The sequence below is a fragment of the Haliaeetus leucocephalus genome, unplaced genomic scaffold (assembly GCF_000737465.1).
Source record: "Haliaeetus leucocephalus isolate CR32 unplaced genomic scaffold, Haliaeetus_leucocephalus-4.0 Scaffold802, whole genome shotgun sequence".
Lineage (NCBI taxonomy): Eukaryota > Metazoa > Chordata > Aves > Accipitriformes > Accipitridae > Haliaeetus > Haliaeetus leucocephalus.
This window is the reverse complement of record NW_010973238.1, coordinates 4,464,528-4,483,781: the sequence shown is the minus strand read 5'-3', so window position 1 is coordinate 4,483,781 and position 19,254 is coordinate 4,464,528. Positions and strand designations below refer to the sequence as shown.

Sequence of the window (19,254 nt, the reverse complement as noted above, 5' to 3'; positions counted from 1 at the left end):
GCCAATAAATGCCAGGCATGCTTGCATAACAATGGTTCTAGCACACATCCCATGCAAGGTTAGGCAGGACTCTCATACTCATTTTAAAGGGAAAAGTGCAGGATTCAGGACAGGGGAAGGAGAATTTATGCCCTAAAATACCTGCATGCTGTCCAAGGTGTTCTGGATGAAGTGCAAAGCAATAAATTCCAAACAAGACACAGTAAACAAAGAGATGTGAAATAAACAAAGAAATAAAAACAGTTTTGAACACTTTTTTTACTTTTCAAAGCAAAAGATATTAGAACAGTTAACATGTGTAAAAACATGCATTAACACAAACCACGCTATAGAACGTTTCAGAAATCAATACCACTGCTGATCTTAAATTGCAAAAGGCAGATTAAATAAAATCCTAAGAATTAATGGGTTTACGGCAAAAAAAAGCAAAAGCTTAGGAAACCTTGATGGGGTTATGCGAATCAGAGAAAAATCAGCTAAATAGGAATTTTGATTAGCTTGAGGGGGGTAAATAATCACTTCCCTGCTTTGATTCTACTGATGTTTTCCTGCATCATATACTTTCCACCAGGCATTAAATAATAATTTAATCTTATATTCTTGAAGGCAAAACAAACTTAATATATACAATGATAATGAAAGCCTATGAGGTAAACACTTTCTGTGGGAATATTAATTTTTATAGGTACAATAAACAATTTTTTAATTTTTTTTTTTTTTAAAGATGATCAATGCACCAGAAAAACCACCTTCCATCAATGCATGACCAGTAAATACACAGAAAAACTACTGTGAGAAGGTAAAAAGACTAGAAATTACCTTCTGCTAAAAACAGATTTCTAAATGCAATATTGACAATGCACTTGCTATAATCAATTTATGGTATCACATGTTCTTTATGATATGCACGTTATGTTAAGACTTAATAACCATTTAATACCTTTTCTTCAGGAAGAAAAACTAATTTGGTACTTATCAGTGAAAACCTATTTTGCATGAAAAAAGAACAAAAATGAGGAAAATGAAATCTTGATGCAGTTAATGTGCTATTTACTTGTGCATCTATATTTTCTGACACTTTACCTTATCCAAGTACATCAAATGATATGATCGGAACTTAAAGATCTGTTGAGCCTAGTTTTGAAAAAACTGGGGAGGAATTGTTTGCTTTAGGAACCTTCTTACAGGAGTTCTAATTTCTGCTAGATGTTGTTGTCATTTGTCCTATCTTGCACAACACTGTGGGTCAGCCCGCATTTCTAAACAGCAGACAGCAAAGGGAACAAAAGCTTTTGTCAGCACCAGGCAGATATTCAAATGTACTGATTTATTTCCATTCTCCTTTGATTTTTTGTGTTTCTGTATGTAATTTAATCATAACAGTATGTATCTATTACAAAGGTTCTATTATTATGAGTCTCAGTTCAAAATCTCTAAAAATTTCACTCCAGTCTAGGACAAAGAGATTTTGCCAACCTTGCCCTATTCCAACTAAAATTGACACCAAAGCTCATGGTTTTTGAATGGGAGTAAGAATTTGCTCCTATTCTTCATGTCACTTCTATACAAGACCCAAGCAATTCTGTATCCTTCAGCACAGAAGACTAAATTTTCAGGATTAATGACTTGAAGAAAGGCTTGAAATGTGATGCAAGATCCATAAACACAACTACTAATGAATTTACAGGTAATGTCCTGTGCCAAGACCATAATTGCTATGAGCAATTGCTAATGAAAATACTTAGATTTCTTGATGTATCTTCACGGATGACGTTGTCTTTATGCATGATGTCAGTATGTGAAGGTATTAGGTGCCTTAAGAGTTAATAAATCAGATCGTCTGAATCATCTCTCAAAACTTAATTTATTTAACAGTGTTTACTTACTAAATCCAATAGTCTCTGGCAAATTCTAAAAACATATTACAGCATACTTAGGAAACACTAGGAAAGGCCACTGCTGGTGATAAACAGCAATAGGATTAGAGGCAGTGGGTATGGGTAGCATCCAGAGAAAAATTCTGACAGGATACAAGAATAATACTCTTCATAATGAAAGTGCTCAAAGACTGAAAGAGGTTGCCCATGGAGGTTGTCATATCTCCATTACCAGAGACATTTAAAAATAGACTGGGCAAGGCTTTGAGCAGCCTACAATAATTTTGAAGAGGGCCTTTCTTTGAGCAGGGAGTTGGACCAGATAGCCAGAGGTCCCTTCCAGACAGAATTATTCTATGTTGCTAATTAAAAATTTGAATATGTTTCTGGTGCTCTTGATTTTCAAATGTCCAGTTCAGACTACTTTGAAAAGATCTAGTTTTCCAATAAAAAAAATGAAGTGTTCTCTCTCTATCACACCCCTTGAAGGTTTTTCCAAGTATCCAAATTCTTTCATTTAAAAGTTTTGGCTCTTTAGCATGTTGCTTTCTGTTTACTAGACAGTATTTAATTAGGAACCTTAGGCAATTGATTGGTATTTGCATCTATATTTCCAGCCTAAACGATAATAATTCTCACAAGTAATCACTTCCTTTTTATATATCTGATAGTATTTTACAAAAAATGGTACCAAATTTTCCATTCTATACAAAGAGAAACTGAAGTACACACATCATTTCCAACAGCTCAGCTTAATGCACTCCTAACTGAATTACAACCTTTAAAGGATACAATTACATTAGAAGAGACACATCCCCCCCCATTTGCCTACATATTACTTGAAACTTTCAAAAGTGATGATACTGTAAAGTTATTACATTCAGAATGGAAGCTCCACATGCAAAGGTAACAGAAAGGCTATCTTCTTACCTCTAGCAACTGAACTGCTCCTTCATGTTCCTTCTTAGCTTCAACCTGAGCCTTGTTTTTATAATAGAGGAGAGGGAAGAGGAGAGGGAAGAGGAGAGGGAAGAGGAGAGGGAAGAGGAGAGGGAAGAGGAGAGGGAAGAGGAGAGGGAAGAGGGAAAAGGGAAAGAGGAAAAAAAAAGGAAAGAAAAATCAATTAGTCATGCCACATATAGGATGCTCTAACCATATAAAGTAGCATACTGTATACTCAAATCCAAAGCCAATTACAGTCTTGAAGGGATGGCTCTGCCAATATTACTACAGCACTTTGGTTCCAAGCCAGTGAAATAACTGCTTATTTTTAGGAGATTGAACCTCAGTGAAGCTTAATAGCATTGGTATTTTGTTAGACCAAGAAAAGCATGCTCAACAAACTGCAAGAACACATCAGAAGCATCTCTGAAACCCTCTAAATTAAGACTGAAAAATAAGCTTGTTATTCTACATTGCAGGAGGTTCATAGTGTAGAAACCTGCCATACCAGCTAGGAGAAAGCAACACAAAAATTAAGCTCATTCTTTACATGCAACAACAGTATTTATCATCTATGTAAATAGCTCACAAAACGCTTCAAGGCAACCACAAGAAAGGCTGCCTATAAACAGGAGTGCAACATTTAGGGTCCAATCAACTGAGTCAAAGAAGAAAAGAAGGCATCAATAAGAGCAGAAAAGTGTATTTTATGTAGCTCAGAAATTCAGTTACCAAATTTTGGTTGGGAAAAGTCTAAACCTTAAAAACAAAAAACCCAGCACTCGGTAACTTTGTGTTATCCTCACTTTATTTCCATTTAAGTTTTTGCTATCTTTTTTATTAAAGCTTGCCCAAGATAAGCAAAACTTTTTATTAACCACTGTATCAGGCTGATAGCAGTGTGATGCACTAACTTTGCCTCTTAGCTCATTACTACTGTAACCCAAAGACCACATTCTGCACATTCCTCATCAGAGAAAAGTCTTAAAGCCCTCCAGTTTAGCAGAGGGCACAGACTTTCTAATTTAATGGGCCAGATACTCCCATGATGGACACTGACACAGTTATGTTACCTTCATTTTCCTCATCTGTGGGGGCTACCCTACTCTGTTACTGGTTTCAGTGGAAGCTGGGTCAGGCCACAAAGTCACAACCAAAAACATACACCCAAACTATACTTCACTGTCAGGCATGACAATAAAGATTCCTTCAGTGCTGCAAGCGGAAGTCATATTTCTTCCTGTACTACAGTAATAAGTCTTATTGCTAGCACCTGAAAAAATATTGGCTCCACGAGCATTAGCAAACATATGATGACAGGTAATAGGAAACCTTGTGTTATCCATCATTACAAGTTTAATAACACCTACACAGAATATGAGTTCTTGATAAATGATTAGAAAACCTGCATCAACAGCTATCTCTCTTTTACATCGAACTGTCTTGTATCAAGGCTTTCTTGGAGAAAAAGACTATCTGATTCCCTATCAACACAAACCCTTGAGGAACAATATTATATTCTTCCTTTTAGGCTGAAAATCTGATCAGTCTGTACATATATTAAAAACACAATGAATTTTTATTTATAATTTCAAAACGTGACAGCAATTGCATCAGACTGTACCAATAACTTGCTTCGTTTTGAAGTGCACATTTCTGTGGTTCAGCAGCAACTTTACAACAGTGACAAGATATGCCGTGAAATGTCATCCTGTTACTGCCTGGAGTTACTACTTTCTTTTCACTGTACTTTTTCAAGTAATTAGATGACTCTAATTAAAAAAAGGAAGAAAGAATTTAACACACATGTACTAGGTACACTGGGAGGTCAGCTCTGGATGAAATGTGAGCCAGCAATTCCTGTTTAATGATGGAAGCAAAGTATTATAGTTAGGTAACAGATTTATTGCAATTCTTTTTCTGACAATATACACTGCATTATAATGTTGAAAAGAAGGTGTGTTGGATACCAGCAGTCTAGAGACTAAAGCAGGACAAATTAGTCTGTGCTCATCTCCACTACCGTGCATAGAGAAGTACAGGTAGCTTGGGTCTCTCTGTACAAAGTACAACAGTGCACAATATAGACATCCTTCCAAAATCTTTCAATGTTTTGAATACTTTCCCTCTTCTACCCATACAACGTACTAATCTGGTCTTCATTCTTATTCTGTAGCATTAAGAGCATTACAGAAGCAGCTAAGCATCTCAACCAAACTTGGATCCCAACATAACACAATGGAAAAGAATCTGAGCTTGGAAAGGCTGAAAATCAAAATTAAAAAAAAAAAACCAAACAAACCCAAAAAACCCCAAAATAAAGCCCTTTTTCTTTTTGAGCGGTATCTAGAATGAACATCACATGCAAGTTTTGTCTAAAGATGTGAAGGGCAGAATGCTCATTTTAGTTGTCACAGATCCTTATCGTGAAAGGCAATAATAATTAAAAAAGACACAATAGCAACTTAATCACATAAAGAATTAGATGTTTCAGGGTGAAAATGAGTGTCTGTGCAAAGTCCTAGGAGGAATATTTCAGGCTAATGAATGAAATCAATAAGAAGGATGAATTATGTCTTAAACGCTTCTAAGTAATGCATAGATGAATTATTATGGTGGGCTTTAGTATAGAAATTCTAAGACAAAATTCTAGTGGAACTTTGTGGTAAATGATTATTAGATAACAAATTTTAACATAAATGATCTTGTATTCCATGATACTTCAGGGCCTCTGAACAAGAGTTTAATCACTGGCTACAGATGTTGAGCTAGTCACATTGAGTAAAATATCAAATACAATACAAGCTCGTTTGTGCTTGAAGTCTATCATGCTACAGCTTAGCAAAAATGACTGGAGAAAACAGTATTACAGAGCTTTGTCTCCTGTTGCCAATCTGTAACAAAAAGACCCATGTAATGTGGATTTATTAGAAGAATGTAACACAAATTAGCAAGAAGAAAAGCTGTACCTTTCTTTGATTTCTTTGCTTTGCCAAGAAATTTAAGTCCAAAATTTATGTGGAAGTTCAGTTAACAACAGCTTAATATAACTAGAAATGGCATTTTGAAATATGCCTAAATAAATTAATTGCGAAAGGCTAAAAGAAAATTAACTGGAAGATTTCATTTGGTCAAGTGAAGCTTTCTATTTCAAGCAAACTATATTAGATACATCTTTTTCTTCTGCTGAGAATGTTCCTCCGTGCTAATTCTCTACCAAATTATCATTAGCATTATTATTTCTGTGTTTTGATCTAGTCAAGCAATTGGAAAAATCAACATTACTATTGAGACAATTGTAGCTTTAAGAGACTTTGGTAAGATTGAAACTCAGTAGCATGTTTTTTATATTATAATGAATACTGAGAAGTTGCAGTGTGAAAAAAAAAGTCTTAAAGTGATTTGTGAATTAAAGAATGAGCTTGGAAATGAGGTACTTAAACAACTGTTTAGTTTATGAAAAAGATCAACTGTGATGCGTAAGTACCTTGGCAAGGACTTACTTTCATCTAATTTAGTGGAGAAAGGTAGTAAGACCTGCCAGTGTCTGGAAGAGGAAGCCAAAGAAATCCTAACAAAACATTAATATGTCAGTGAGATTGATTAACTGTTCCAGCAAACTGACAAGGAAATGGTGGATTCCCCATATTTTGATTATCATGAAATTAAGATCAGATTCCTTCCTGACATTTAAGGAATGCACAAATATTCCTGAGCCCAATATAGAGGGAAGCAATGGAAATACAACGGAAATGCATGCATTTGTATAACTTTTCTCCCTATCGGGATATACAAGGACTTACACATACTGGTCAGGTTAATCTTCACTGGCAAAAACATTTATAAATCAATTAGTACAGTCATGTAAATCCAACCGTAAACATCCACTTGTTACAACCGCATCGGCAATCATGCAGAACAGTGCAGAACAGGAACCAGTTTGGCGGTTGTGGTTTAAGTTCCTTTAAACAAGCAGATCTGTTGCATGACCTGTGCTCTGTCACTGCAATTTGCTATTTCACCTGACTTTCCTTTTCTCCACTTACCTTCTGCAGGAGTTCGATTTCCTGCTGTTTGGCGTTGAGAACAGCCAAGGCTTGCTCATGCTCCAACTCCAGCTGTTGCCGCCGTTCAGCAGCCTCTCGCATATGCTGTTTCAAAGGAAGCAGAAAAACTATGAGGAGACTTTAACATATTCTACCTGCAGCCAAATATGCTGCCATTCCCAGGCACGCAGATGTTCATCTCAGCATTAAAGTTCTCTGGTATCACTGATAGGCAAGCGGGAAACTGGATAGGATTTTAATTTGGTCAGTACTTAGAGGCATATTGCCAATGCTAAACTCAGGCATTTTGACAGCAATCTCTTTTAGGATATACGATTTTGTCACTGCCAGCAATGTGGCCTCTGTGATGCACAAGTGAACAGTACCCTTTTTATCCATCAGGCACACATTTATATGTGGCATTGTGCTAAAACATTAAAGCTTGGAAAAAAATCAGCTTGACAATTCCCTAAATGCCTCTTTATCTAGGATATGGTTTTGTGATTTGTTTTGCAAATGATGACCCAAAAGAAATAGCTTACCTTCGCTAATCTCAGCCTATTATTTATAGCAAATTAGAGCAAAACTAACACAGGTGGATTTGGACAAAAGTGACTACACAGTACTAAAAAACCAACTTTTAAAGTACAGCTGCTACTCATGATTCAAAGCAATATGAGAAAGGTTCTCGGGAAGAGCACAAGCTGAACAATGTCAAGATACCCTTTGCAGATAGAAATCTTTTTCATTATGTGTTAATATTATTGTCCCAATATCATCATAACTTTCAAACACCCTGTTAATAAATGGGAGTTAGGAAAGATCTCTTTACAGATTCTGATCTCTTCTCTGGTGAAACTGGTATTAAAGATTTTTATTTTCTAAATTACATATTATTCCCATAATACTCTCAGAGCAGAGACACAATGTCTTATCTGCAGCATCATGAATTATTGCACACAGAACTATTAGGAATCAGCACTTGGAAACACAAATGCATGGCTAAAATTGACAAGAACAGCCCAAAATATCTCTTATTGTGTACAAGAGAAAATTTTATCAAGCATATTGCTAACCTTTAATGAGCTGTTATTCTCTGCTACATGTTACTCATAACAAAGAGGGACAGCACAGAGAGGCTGACTTCTCTCAATCTGGGTATGGTTGCAAAGGAAGCAGAAATGTCTCCAATACTCCATTTGGCCTCTGCTTGGGATTTATTTATTTTCATTTGATGTGTTGATTAAAAACAACAACAAATTGTCAAAAGTTTTTCCAATTCACCAGTTTTGACAGTAAAAACCCAAAGGTCTCACTTCACTCTCTCAAGATTTAGTACCGGATTTGGTACAGCATAGTTTGATACCACTAAGTTCTTACTTCTTTTACAAAAGCTACTACGGAACATTTCTAGTCCTTTGCAGAGATCAATAAATAATTAATACCATGACCATACAGGGAATCTATGAAATATGATGAAGAAATAGATTGTGATACATGATCTGTGATTCCCCCCAGCTTTTAATTTCTTTGTGTCCTAAAATATGTATTTAATGGTCTACAGTTCACAGATTTTAAGGTCAGAAAAGATCATTTGGTCATCTATGTTAACCGAAAAGTATCTCTCAGTCATTTTAGTATTGTCATGATCTACTTAGTATTTAAAGCAGCAAGGATCTCTTCACCCCAGCATCTGTCCCTCCCCTGGCACAGCAATTAAAACTGCCCCCACCCAGAAGCAATTCCTCCCCTCCCACTCTGCTCATAAACTGGTTCTGTCTGCAAATCTGTTTGGCGCTTCCTATCTGCACATCAGCTGCTGTCATTTCATCTTCCAAGCCTGAGGGGAACAGGTTAGGGCAGCGGAGGAGGACTGCAGAGATCACTAGAAGAACAGCAGGGAGAAAGCTCTGAGCTGCTGAATTCTTTCTGCATCTTCCTTCAGGATTGACAATGATCACATTGCCATGGTTTGGGTAGGTGGTGGCAATCCATTTGTCCATGCTATCGCTGTCCTTAATGTGAGGCAGGTTAGAACTTTCTAAACATGTAAATTTGCACTTCCCTTTTCACACCCTTTCTAGAGGTCTTAATAGTGTTACTCTAGCATCAGAAAGCAAATCCACATCTAAGAGAGCACAGAAAAAATACAGTAAGGACTTCATATTTCAAAACAATTGGCAAATGATTTCAAAGAAAATGTGAAGAAGGAACCTTTTCAGGGTATCTTTCAGATCAAAGGCAAGAATCCTGCTATGCAGCAGAGGATGAACTGGGAACTTGGTGCATATCTCAGTTTTCTTTCAAGCTATAGAGCTAGACAGCTGTATAGTATAAACTGTTTCTGAAATAGCACTTAAGGGACCTGCTCAAACAGTTCTTGTTTTTCCAGCTTCCTCATGGGCAGCAGGGGGATTTGACAATGAATAGCCCATCCTAGCTCCAACTGTTTCAGTGGTTGTGCTGTATTACCTACAGCTGCAAATAAAACAAAGAAAACCATTCTTTCCTATAGCAGTGACTTCTACAGTTCTAAAATGTGCAACTGGTTAATGCTAGAACAAACTCAAATGGCTTTCAAGTACTAAAGTCTTGTTTATGAGACAGAACTCATACGTGATGCTGAATGGGGGAGCAAATTTAATTCTCGCCCAAGTACTCTTATCAAAGGACTTGTCATCTGCAGTTGCAGATGGGTGGGCACCATTACAGTGGAATGAATGGGAAAAGCTGGCTGAACACATCAGAAAATCAGAACTGTTCTATGTGAGAGGCACTGTGAAGATTCTCAGAAGTTAGCTAATTAAGCAGTTCTTCATCTTCCCTTTCCTGCTTTGTTGATACATCCTGAATTTCTCAAAAGAGAAACCAAATTTCTCTTTTGACAAGGAACTAGGCTAAATATTTCTCAAAACTTTCCAATGGCTGGAAAGCTGCAAACCATTTTTTTCAAACTACCAATTTCTCGAGCATATGAGGACACACATGAAATACACAATTAACTGCATCTGCTTGGGCATGGTTTAGTGTTAAAAGGAGATTTAGGGTTTCAAGTCTGTTCAAGGTACTCTGCCAGCTCAGAAGGGTTCTGCTCAAGGGAGAGAACAACTGAACATGAAAAGACAGGATTCTCTATATCCACCAGACAATTTCTGTTTCAGTGAAGGAAAACTTTTGAAGGAGTTCTTAAACAGAACAGTGAGATTTACAGAATGTTTCTCACACATCCATTAGAAGTATTATTGCAGTAGAAGTTAAGCAAAATCAGTGAAATAACCAGATTCAGCTCTTCTACAGAAGAAATTTGGAGGAATCATTAAGTCAAATGCCAGTAGATAATCTAATTATGGAGTGGAGAAATGAACACTTTTTGGTATGGCCAAAGAAAAAGGTATGTTCTTTAATTTGTTTTAAGAAAATCAAACAGTCCATCAGTAGAGGAGTTTCGAGTGTTCAAAAACGTATAAGCCTAGCAAAATCAGTATCTGAACTGGATATGAAAAATGAGTTTTATTGCTCATGAAAGTGGGGGTTTTTAGCAACACAGGAGGCCAGACAATAATAATTTGTATTTTGATTTGACAAAATGAGAATTAATGCCAATTTACTTAGAGCAAATTCTAATTCTCAGCTGTTTTATGAGCCATGAATTCACAGTTCATTTCTTTTCTAGACTTTTTTCCTCATATCTTGCTACTATGTGCTTCTTGAAGAAGTGAATTTCTGTAGATATCAAGCTGGAATCCCACAATCATTATTTAGAGAGCTCAGGCAAGCCACATCTGTTGAAATAGCTTCTAGGTGTTGATCCTGCTTTCTGTAGGTACTAGCACATGGCTCACAGTAAAATAGCAAACTAGTGATAAAGGTCTGTGAAGCAGTCCGTTTTGTATTCCCCAGAAGACAAGGAAGGAAATAACAGAAAAAGTAAATTATCTTCCATTGCTAGAGAAAAAATTTCTACTCGTTCCTGGGGAAAGCTGTATTAATCTAAAGACAGATAACAATGTGTCAGTCTTCTATTTAATTAAGCAGTTTCATTTTCCTTTCCCAGCAGATGTATTTCTTATTTGCACATAATTCTAGATTTATTCCATCAGTGCTACCTATTGACTGGTAAATAGGACATTGATAATTCACTGCACAACAATACACATAACAGTTAACTCCCCTTGGCATTCCCTGGTATATGATTTCAACAGCTTATGTTTCCAGAAGCTGCTGGAATAAATAGGCTTATGGAGCAGTCAGCTTATTTTTGATAACCCCACAGTCATTTGGAGGCTCAGCAAGAGGGAGGTAACTTATAACCACCTTTTATTTCCACCTGTAGCTGGAAAACCTTCTCCTCACTCCTTGAGCAATATCAAATAAAGCTTGAGAGAGGGTTTCAACAATGTATTACCAGTGCAACAAGCCAAAAATAAAATCTCTCCTCTCAAAATTCAGACAGGTAGCCATTTTCGTCACTACAATCATCTCCAAAAGCCCAGATCTATTCTGATGGAGCGAACAGCAAAATCATTTTTCCCCTTTTAGAGTGAGTCTGATGCAAGTCAAAATCATTAACAAATCCAATTTTAAATAAGTGATTGTACTTATGACAAGCATTGACTGAAGCCACTTACCATTATTAAAACACTCTGCAAAGAAAAGTCTTGCAGAAATTTAAGATCTTGGACCACTTATTTTCATTTCTGTCTCCTCCTACTCTCAGGGCATCTATTCCTTCTTTACTAGCCACTTCAGTGGTTTGAAAAAGGAAAACTTTGGGCTTGAGAAGATGAAAAATAAGCAGCTCTTTGGCAGTTTGTCAAAAAAGTTTCAGTGCTGGATCAATGCTCCATTCTAACCAGACAAACACATCCTTTATTTTTCTGAATGGTCTGAATTACAGGCAAGTGTTTACAAGTGTTTTCTCTCTCAGGAATTCTCACTGTAGTCCTCAGCAGTGCAGTTCCTCCAGTGATGCAAACAGCTGTAACTGCATGACTTTTTTTTCTTTTTTTTTTTCTTTGTTAAATAATCTTGGTTGCTTAACCCTCTTCAAGGCATGTTTTGGTGGCAGTTTTCCACAACACAACTTCCATATTTTCTACAACTAAGAAAATCTGAGAACAGTGGCCCATTCAAACCAGTCTGTGTTTCTACGACATCATATGCTTCCTTCCACTGGCTCCTTCTACCCCATCACACTGGCCACCAGCTCATTGCCTGTAAGGGACCTTTCAGACCCTTCTCCATTACTCCTTATCCATCTGTCAGATTTGGCTTATCAAGTTACTGACTTCAATCTTTATTTCATCAATGACACTTTGGGAATTTGGCCGTTTCCTAGCAAAGCACTGTTTCCTTCCCACCACTAGAACTTTTTTTGCACTTTGTTTCAACATATACAAATTATTGCCCCCTTGAATTAGCTGGTAAGTAATAATCTCTTGGTTGATTCAATTTTCCGACTGAATTTTGCTCTAACTCTACCTCATCGTCTCAGCTAGATCTCACCTCTGTTCGACTCACCTCATGAATTCCACTATTTCATAGAATCAGTTTGTCCCATGGCATTATGCAAAATAACCAGGACAACAGAAGCAGGACAGCATCATCAACTACACCGTGAAACCTCTACTGAAGAATACACTTACGATTCAAAATGTATTATTGAATTTTTCAAAGTTGAAAAGGAAGCAGCAAATTGATGACATGAAAACAACTGTGTATCTAGAAAACAAGCATGGCTAGACACCAACGTACTAAGCTTCTCTAGAAGCATGTTAAAAGAAAGGTGGTTATGTGCCAGGCACTATAATTCTTTCTAAATAAGGCCTCTCTAATAAAACAACAGCAGGTTTTGCAACCCTGTCCTGACAATGGGATGCACTCTGCACAGGCAATATGAGCTGGCACCAACAGCTTGTTTCAAAAGGCCACAGTAACATTTTGCATCAAGATAGACTGGCAGACGTAGCGCTTTCTAAAGGAAAATATCTTAGCTGTTGTTCATATTTCCTTCATCAGCATAGTCACTTCCCATCCTTTTTTCATCTTGAGTTACCTCCAATAACTGTATAGTGAAAACCAACACCCAATTACTTATAAAGTACCAAATAAAGATCTCTAAAGATGTCTTTCCTCCAATAGTTTGAGATCCCTTGTAGGTACTTGGTCTACTGTACTCCATATGTTATATCTTAACTAATAGGGGCATTCAGTCCCCTGGTTTGCAATGCACTTACGCTTCTGTGACTCACTGAATGAGCATCAGGAACATTAAACAAGCAATAGAAGTACTGTATTGTTGGACTTTACAGCATTATACATACCTTTAGGACCTGCTCTAAGTTCTCCAGCTTGGCTTGGAGCTGGTGTTTTCCCTTTACAGCCAAATCTCGTTCTTTGGTCACTCTGAGAAGGGTTTCTCTAAGATGGTCATAGTCTGATTTTACCTAGAAAAAATAAAATGTGGTTATTGCCCAAAGAGCTAATTAATGAAGGGAAAAACATATCTGACACAAACATTTCTTCATGTTAAAATGGAAAAAGGAAAAAAAGTTCAAAAAAAATAGGAAAGAAGTGTAAAAAATGGAAGGGAATGTTCATTGAAGAAGCTGTGTGTCTCATATACACGTATGTGTGAAACGTATTTTCTTTTGACAAGGACTACAATCTGGCAACCAAACTGTAGTTATGCATAAGTTATGCATATTTAAACAAATAACCTATATAACACAAAAAATAAATGACAGTCAGACAATTCCTAATTTCTTTGGATCTCAGAGGTGGCTGTGCTACATGAAGAGACAGAGATCTAACTTACATATAGAAATGTAACTCACATGCACATTTTTCTGGGCTATTCTTTAGTGTAAATTGACTTCAGAATAAACTCAAATATACATAATCAGCCTGTGCTAACATCTGAAATCAGTGTTTCTACAATTCAAAAATAGGTATTTTTCTGCAACAAACCCCTTGCTCTCCCTTAAAATATTTGCATACAGAAGGTTTTTAAAGAATCAGATACTCATCAAGTAGGATTTGTTTTCTGATTTAATTTACTTGGTGCTAGCTTGACCATTTCAGTATGACTGAGTCTTTTTATACAAGATTTTGTGGATCCTCATTAATAGTGACTACTTCATAAATACACATAGAAAATAAGAAAATGTAATATTAAACTACTTTATCCTGCCATGGAAAATTCAGAGCAGCTGAAAACTTGATTTCTTACCCCTGATCATTTTATGACTTAATGTCCTGTATTGATGCATAGCAATAGGATTGTTACAGCTTGTATCATATCAGAAACTGCAATTCTTACATTAAGAATGAAAACCCACCAGCAATAAACACCTGGGTAAAAAAAATACATAATGTTCACATACTACTTCTACTTCCTTGCAATGTTGATAGAAGGTAAGAAAGCAAAGAAAGTGCCATATTATTTTTAGTGAACAGTGTTTCAAGAAGCATCTGTTTTCCTTTGTTAACTGCACCACAGCACAGAAGCATAAACAATGCTGGCAGGATTACTGACTAAGGAAAGGCAAAGCAGTACAAAGTATTGGGATAAGGCATAGGCTTTAATCTTGGTGCAGCTCATGTTTCCTTCTAACTTCAGTTAAGGAAGTGACAAGTTCCTTTTTATTTTATTTAATTATTGTAATTTCTTCATTTTTTTAAAGAATGAATGGCATTAAAGTAATGTCTGACATGGATATCTCCTGGACGTTTTCTAAAGCGATGTTTTGGAAACTGATTCAGCCTTTCTATTTGCCTTCTGGCTCCAGTTTGTTAACTTGCAAATTTTGCCACGGACCAAGCAATCTAAATGGTTGCAGCCAGCCCTTGTATTCATCTTTGCAAGAGGGCTCTTTAGAGTGCAGTCGACTAGAAAAAAGAAAGAGGAAAATGGAACAAATCATGTTTTCCACAAGAACTGATGCAATTATTGTCAACCTCAGGATTTTTTTCCTGTGCACAGATTTTTCTTTTCCTTTTCCCTCATTTCTATATAACTAAGGAAACTATTAAACAATGGTTTTTCAGAAACTATTAACTTCCTTCATCCTTTGTATTGCATTTCATTGCTCAGATCAGTCAGTGTATATTGTTGAAGAATAATGAAGTAGAAAAAGGAAGCAATGAGGTATCACTATCAATGATGCAATTTTGTTATTGTCTGTGATTCTCAGTTCATTTACTGAGGATGAATGAAGTAAAATATTTTGAACAAGTTTCAAGAAAAGGTTATTTTCCTCAGGCTTTAGTTTTTCCCTGTCTCTAAAACAATTGATACCAACTACGTTTCTAAAGAGTTTTCTAAAACTTACTAGTCATCATAGTCTGCATAATTTTGGGGAGCTTGTGAGCACAGTACCTTTCTGATACGTATTTTTCCCTGCTGGCAGTGAAGGGGCTATCAGAACAAATGGTGCTTATCAGGCTGGTAATGTAATTTTGGAAACAGATGAATTAAGGACAGTTAGAACTGAAGATATTTTACATATCTCAGGATCTTTCATTTAGGATCTCAAAGTGCATTCCTAACTTAGCTAAAGTTTAGGAATACACAAATGGTTCTGATAATTTCTCTTTTGGCACATCACCTTTCAGACAAAGTTCTACCTATATTTTCACTTTACAGGTTGGAAAGAACATAACCAAATCTACCAACCACCTTCTGATAATTACTCTTGTTACTTCCAGCAACACTGATAACTGTTAATATTTCTACAGGACATTCTTGCCAGGAATTTCTTCTCTGCAGATTGTGTATCACATAGAATGCTGTGATATACACATTTATATAACCCACAAGGCAGCATAAAACTTGACAAGTCTATCATGTGCTTTTTTTTTTTTTTTAGGCAACATTTGTTCTTAAATATGAATTTCATGCTCTCTCCAAGCAGGCTGTTTAAGAACATATGGGAGATACATGAACTTGAATTACACACTGAGCACATCAAAACATCAATGTTCCCAGTGGCAAAAACAGTTGACCTAAATAGAGTGCCGTCATAAACAGTTCTAATTTCATGACAGAAACAGGGAACATTTTGATCTGTGATGTTTCTCTGTTCAATGCATCAACCAATTTATTTTTCCTCCCATACCTTCACACTTATTAAATGTGCCCTCATTTGAGTCAGTTATGAAGGCCAGCGTACTGCTAAAGTGTCTTCCACTTCCTGAACACTTAAACAGAAACTAGTTACTGAAAACCAGCACACCAAAATGAACCAGCAGTTTATTTCATTGGTGAAAAGCTCCATCAGCCATATAACCCACCATTTGCCTTAATCCTAGGTTTTAGAGACCTGCCAATTTCTCAAACAACTGACATTGTTCAGAAAACATTCTTCAGAAACTACCATGAAAATTGTACGACTTCAGGTATTGTGGAAATAAACACTGAATGTATAATACCTATTCTATTTTTACATAAAAACACTAGCACATATATATTCACATGAGCAGGAAAACAAGACAGATCCCCATGTCATAGCACTCTTAAGGACACAAAATCTTTTCAAGTACTCCACTCCAGGAATGCAACTTTGTTTCTCTTATGCAGAGTACCAAAACTAAATCCTTAAGTTATGTACAATTTTAGCTTTATTTGGCGGATTTAAAGGTAGCCAGCCTCCTACCTACTCCTTTCTAGAGACAAATTTCAGCAACTACATTGTGCAAAAATCAGCAGTAGTTTTATCTGTGCTACATAACAGAATGCATAAACACTCCTCCAGCCCCATTTGCTTGGATAAAGTTGGCCTGTTTTTCAGGCCAGCTCTCGAGGGTGAAAAAGAATAAATTATTTTAGGCAGGTTTTCCCCTTCAGGGCTGAGTCCTAACTCTGTTAGAATTCTGCTCCAACCTCCACATCCAAAGTATAGTTTCACACTTTCTGAAGAGTAAAATGTAATCTAAACTGCACAATCTATCCTCAACCTCATTGTGTGTGGTAAAAAAACCCCCAAAACAAAACCCCCTCCCCCCCAAAACCCCAGAAAAACCCAAGTAATTCCCTCAGAAAACCTGTTATGCAAAAAGGAGGTTTGTTAACATTCAGGGTATACCGCAAAGATTGCGTATCGTTAAGACTGTTAAAAGTGAGAGGGTTCATTTAAAACAAGTCTTTGATCCTACTGAGGCTGTGATATTAAATTAATAGTGCAGGCAACCAGAATTGTTGCATTGTGCCTTTCACAGTATTTAATATATTTGAAGAAACAAACACCCATAGTATGACAAATTCTGACATTACAATAATAAAAGGTAATTTTATTACTAATTTAGTGGCTAATGTGTCAAAGGTTGACACTTTACTTTTATCTTTTAAATTGCTTTTACTAGGTTTTTCAATGTACCTCAAGCTCTTCACTATAGTAAGAGACAAACATTACCTATAATAAAGCGTTATTAACCACATAGTTCTTCACTTTCTGATAATAAGGCGGCTAACATTTTTAGTGTCACCAATGTACTGAGCCTTCACTGCATTAATGTTGCATGCTATTCCTGTGTCAGCTAGAATATAAAACTGCCTAAGTAAGACTTTATGTGCCTTGTGAAGTAAAGAGTAAAGACAATGTGTAAACAACAATAGAGAAAAACATTAGGAAAGGGAGAAATTCTAGACAGATGGATGAATAAAATTAAGTGATGCTACGATACACATGGCTTCCTCCTATCATAAAGTATTATTGCACTGTCCTTTTATATAAAAACAACTTAAATTCCTCAGCAACAGGAAATTTCAGGTCTGCTTTGATACCAGGTGCTATGCACAAGATGTAGAGTACATGCATAGCCATCTCTGAATTTTAGTGATTTGCATTGTCTCAGGGACTTAATCAGACCTCCTTTGGTTTGGAAATTCAGCAGTGGGCTATTCTGTGACACATGCACATCGGAGATATCAAAGCATGCAGCTACCACTGTTTTGCAAGCTTTGAGGATGGGCTTTCATCAGAGCCTAAGTGAGTTACAGCTCTTCTGATATGAATGAGGTTGCCGAGCAACTCACTTAAGCCCTGTAGAAATCCCAGATTGGAGTTTTATTTTTAGCTAAATGTAGCCCTGCAAAGTGGCTGGTTCATGATGTTTCTTCCACTGAATGCATATGTGGTGAGGTAAGGCACCTCAGCCTCTCCTCCCATGCTAGTCATGCCATGCGTTATTTGCCATAGATATAATCACACTGTAGTTATAAAGATACTTTTTGTCCCATAACAGGCACAAAAAAAGAATCGAAGAAAAACACTTACTATTAAAATAGTTTTTATATCAGGACCTGGAATAGCTGAGACTATGCCATGTGCCATGCTACAGGGAAAGTAACAACAGCAAATTTGGATATTTGCTGCTCAACAAGAGCTTTTCAACATGTTATTGGCAAATTTAAAAATGCAAAGAAAAATGCAGAAGGGTAGGAAAAAACCCTACTAGATAGCAATTACTTCTATCAGTATTTTTCAGAAAAAGAAGAGAATTTTTCAATCAAGTCTCATCAAAATCACTGAAAAAGTCTTTTTACCAAAGCCTAATACCAATTTACAATACTAAGAAAATACACCTCAGAGGAATGGTGTACCTCTCTAAAGTCTATTAGTGTGTCTTAAATTTTCACTTGAAAACAACATTTGTTTATAAAATAGATTTTTTGTAGTATATTTTTAATTAGAATATTTTATGTTCTCAAGTAGAAGCAAGTAGATGAGAAAAAATGACTATACATCCACTTTTATCCACTTTGCAGCCTGATTTCTGTAACAAATGAATGTATGAAATCTGTGCTCCTGTTGTTACCTGGTCATATTGCAGTGCTTTGTGGGACACACTTGCATACTGAAGGCTCAGGCGATTCTTTTCTTGCACAGCATCCTTCAGTTCATTTTCCTAAAACACAAGTAAAGAGTGTTATAGACTATTTATCTTCATTACATTACATCCTATTAAGTGCTTAAGGAAGCAATGTTTTTGCATTATTTGGTATTAACAAACTAATAAGAGTAATATCAGGCACAGAGCCAAAGGCACTGAAGGTGCAGAAACAGCAGATTAGCTTGCAATTACAGTTGGCTCTATCATAAACCCACATGTTTTCAGTAGATGATCTGATTAAAGACGTGCAAGCAAAGAGAAGTGTCCTGACTTCACAGGCCTGGTGCCTATAAAAATAATAATAATTAAAAAATCTCCCTATTTACGTAACAAAGAGCTCAAACCTGGCTGCCTCACTTAGAGCTGGAAAGAGAAAGAGACTTGGCTCCCAGAAAAAAAGTAATGCTATCAAACTTAGGTCTTCAGAAGGCATTTTGAAGGCAAAAGCCAACATCTGGAATGCATGCTCATGCACATATTTTTTAATTCACATATTT

The 19,254-nt window shown here is 36.4% G+C and overlaps 1 protein-coding gene across 3 annotated transcripts in view; it reads right to left on the bottom strand.

Annotated features, from left to right (window-relative positions):
* The window catches only part of RIMBP2 (RIMS binding protein 2), a 149,013-nt gene that overhangs the window by 49,501 nt on the left and 80,258 nt on the right, over positions 1–19,254 (bottom strand). Inside the window, exons 2-5 of one of the 3 annotated variants that reach the window (XM_010581737.1) lie at positions 18,683–18,772; positions 13,189–13,311; positions 6,866–6,970; positions 2,808–2,858 (exon numbers count right to left, since the gene is read on the bottom strand). In XM_010581737.1, the coding sequence (XP_010580039.1) occupies positions 2,808–2,858; positions 6,866–6,967 (153 nt within the window). In that variant the 5' untranslated portion in view covers positions 6,968–6,970; positions 13,189–13,311; positions 18,683–18,772. Of the gene's footprint in view, positions 1–2,807; positions 2,859–6,865; positions 6,971–13,188; positions 13,312–18,682; positions 18,773–19,254 lie in introns of those variants that run through there. The other 2 variants (XM_010581738.1, XM_010581739.1) reach the window with 2 other exon arrangements.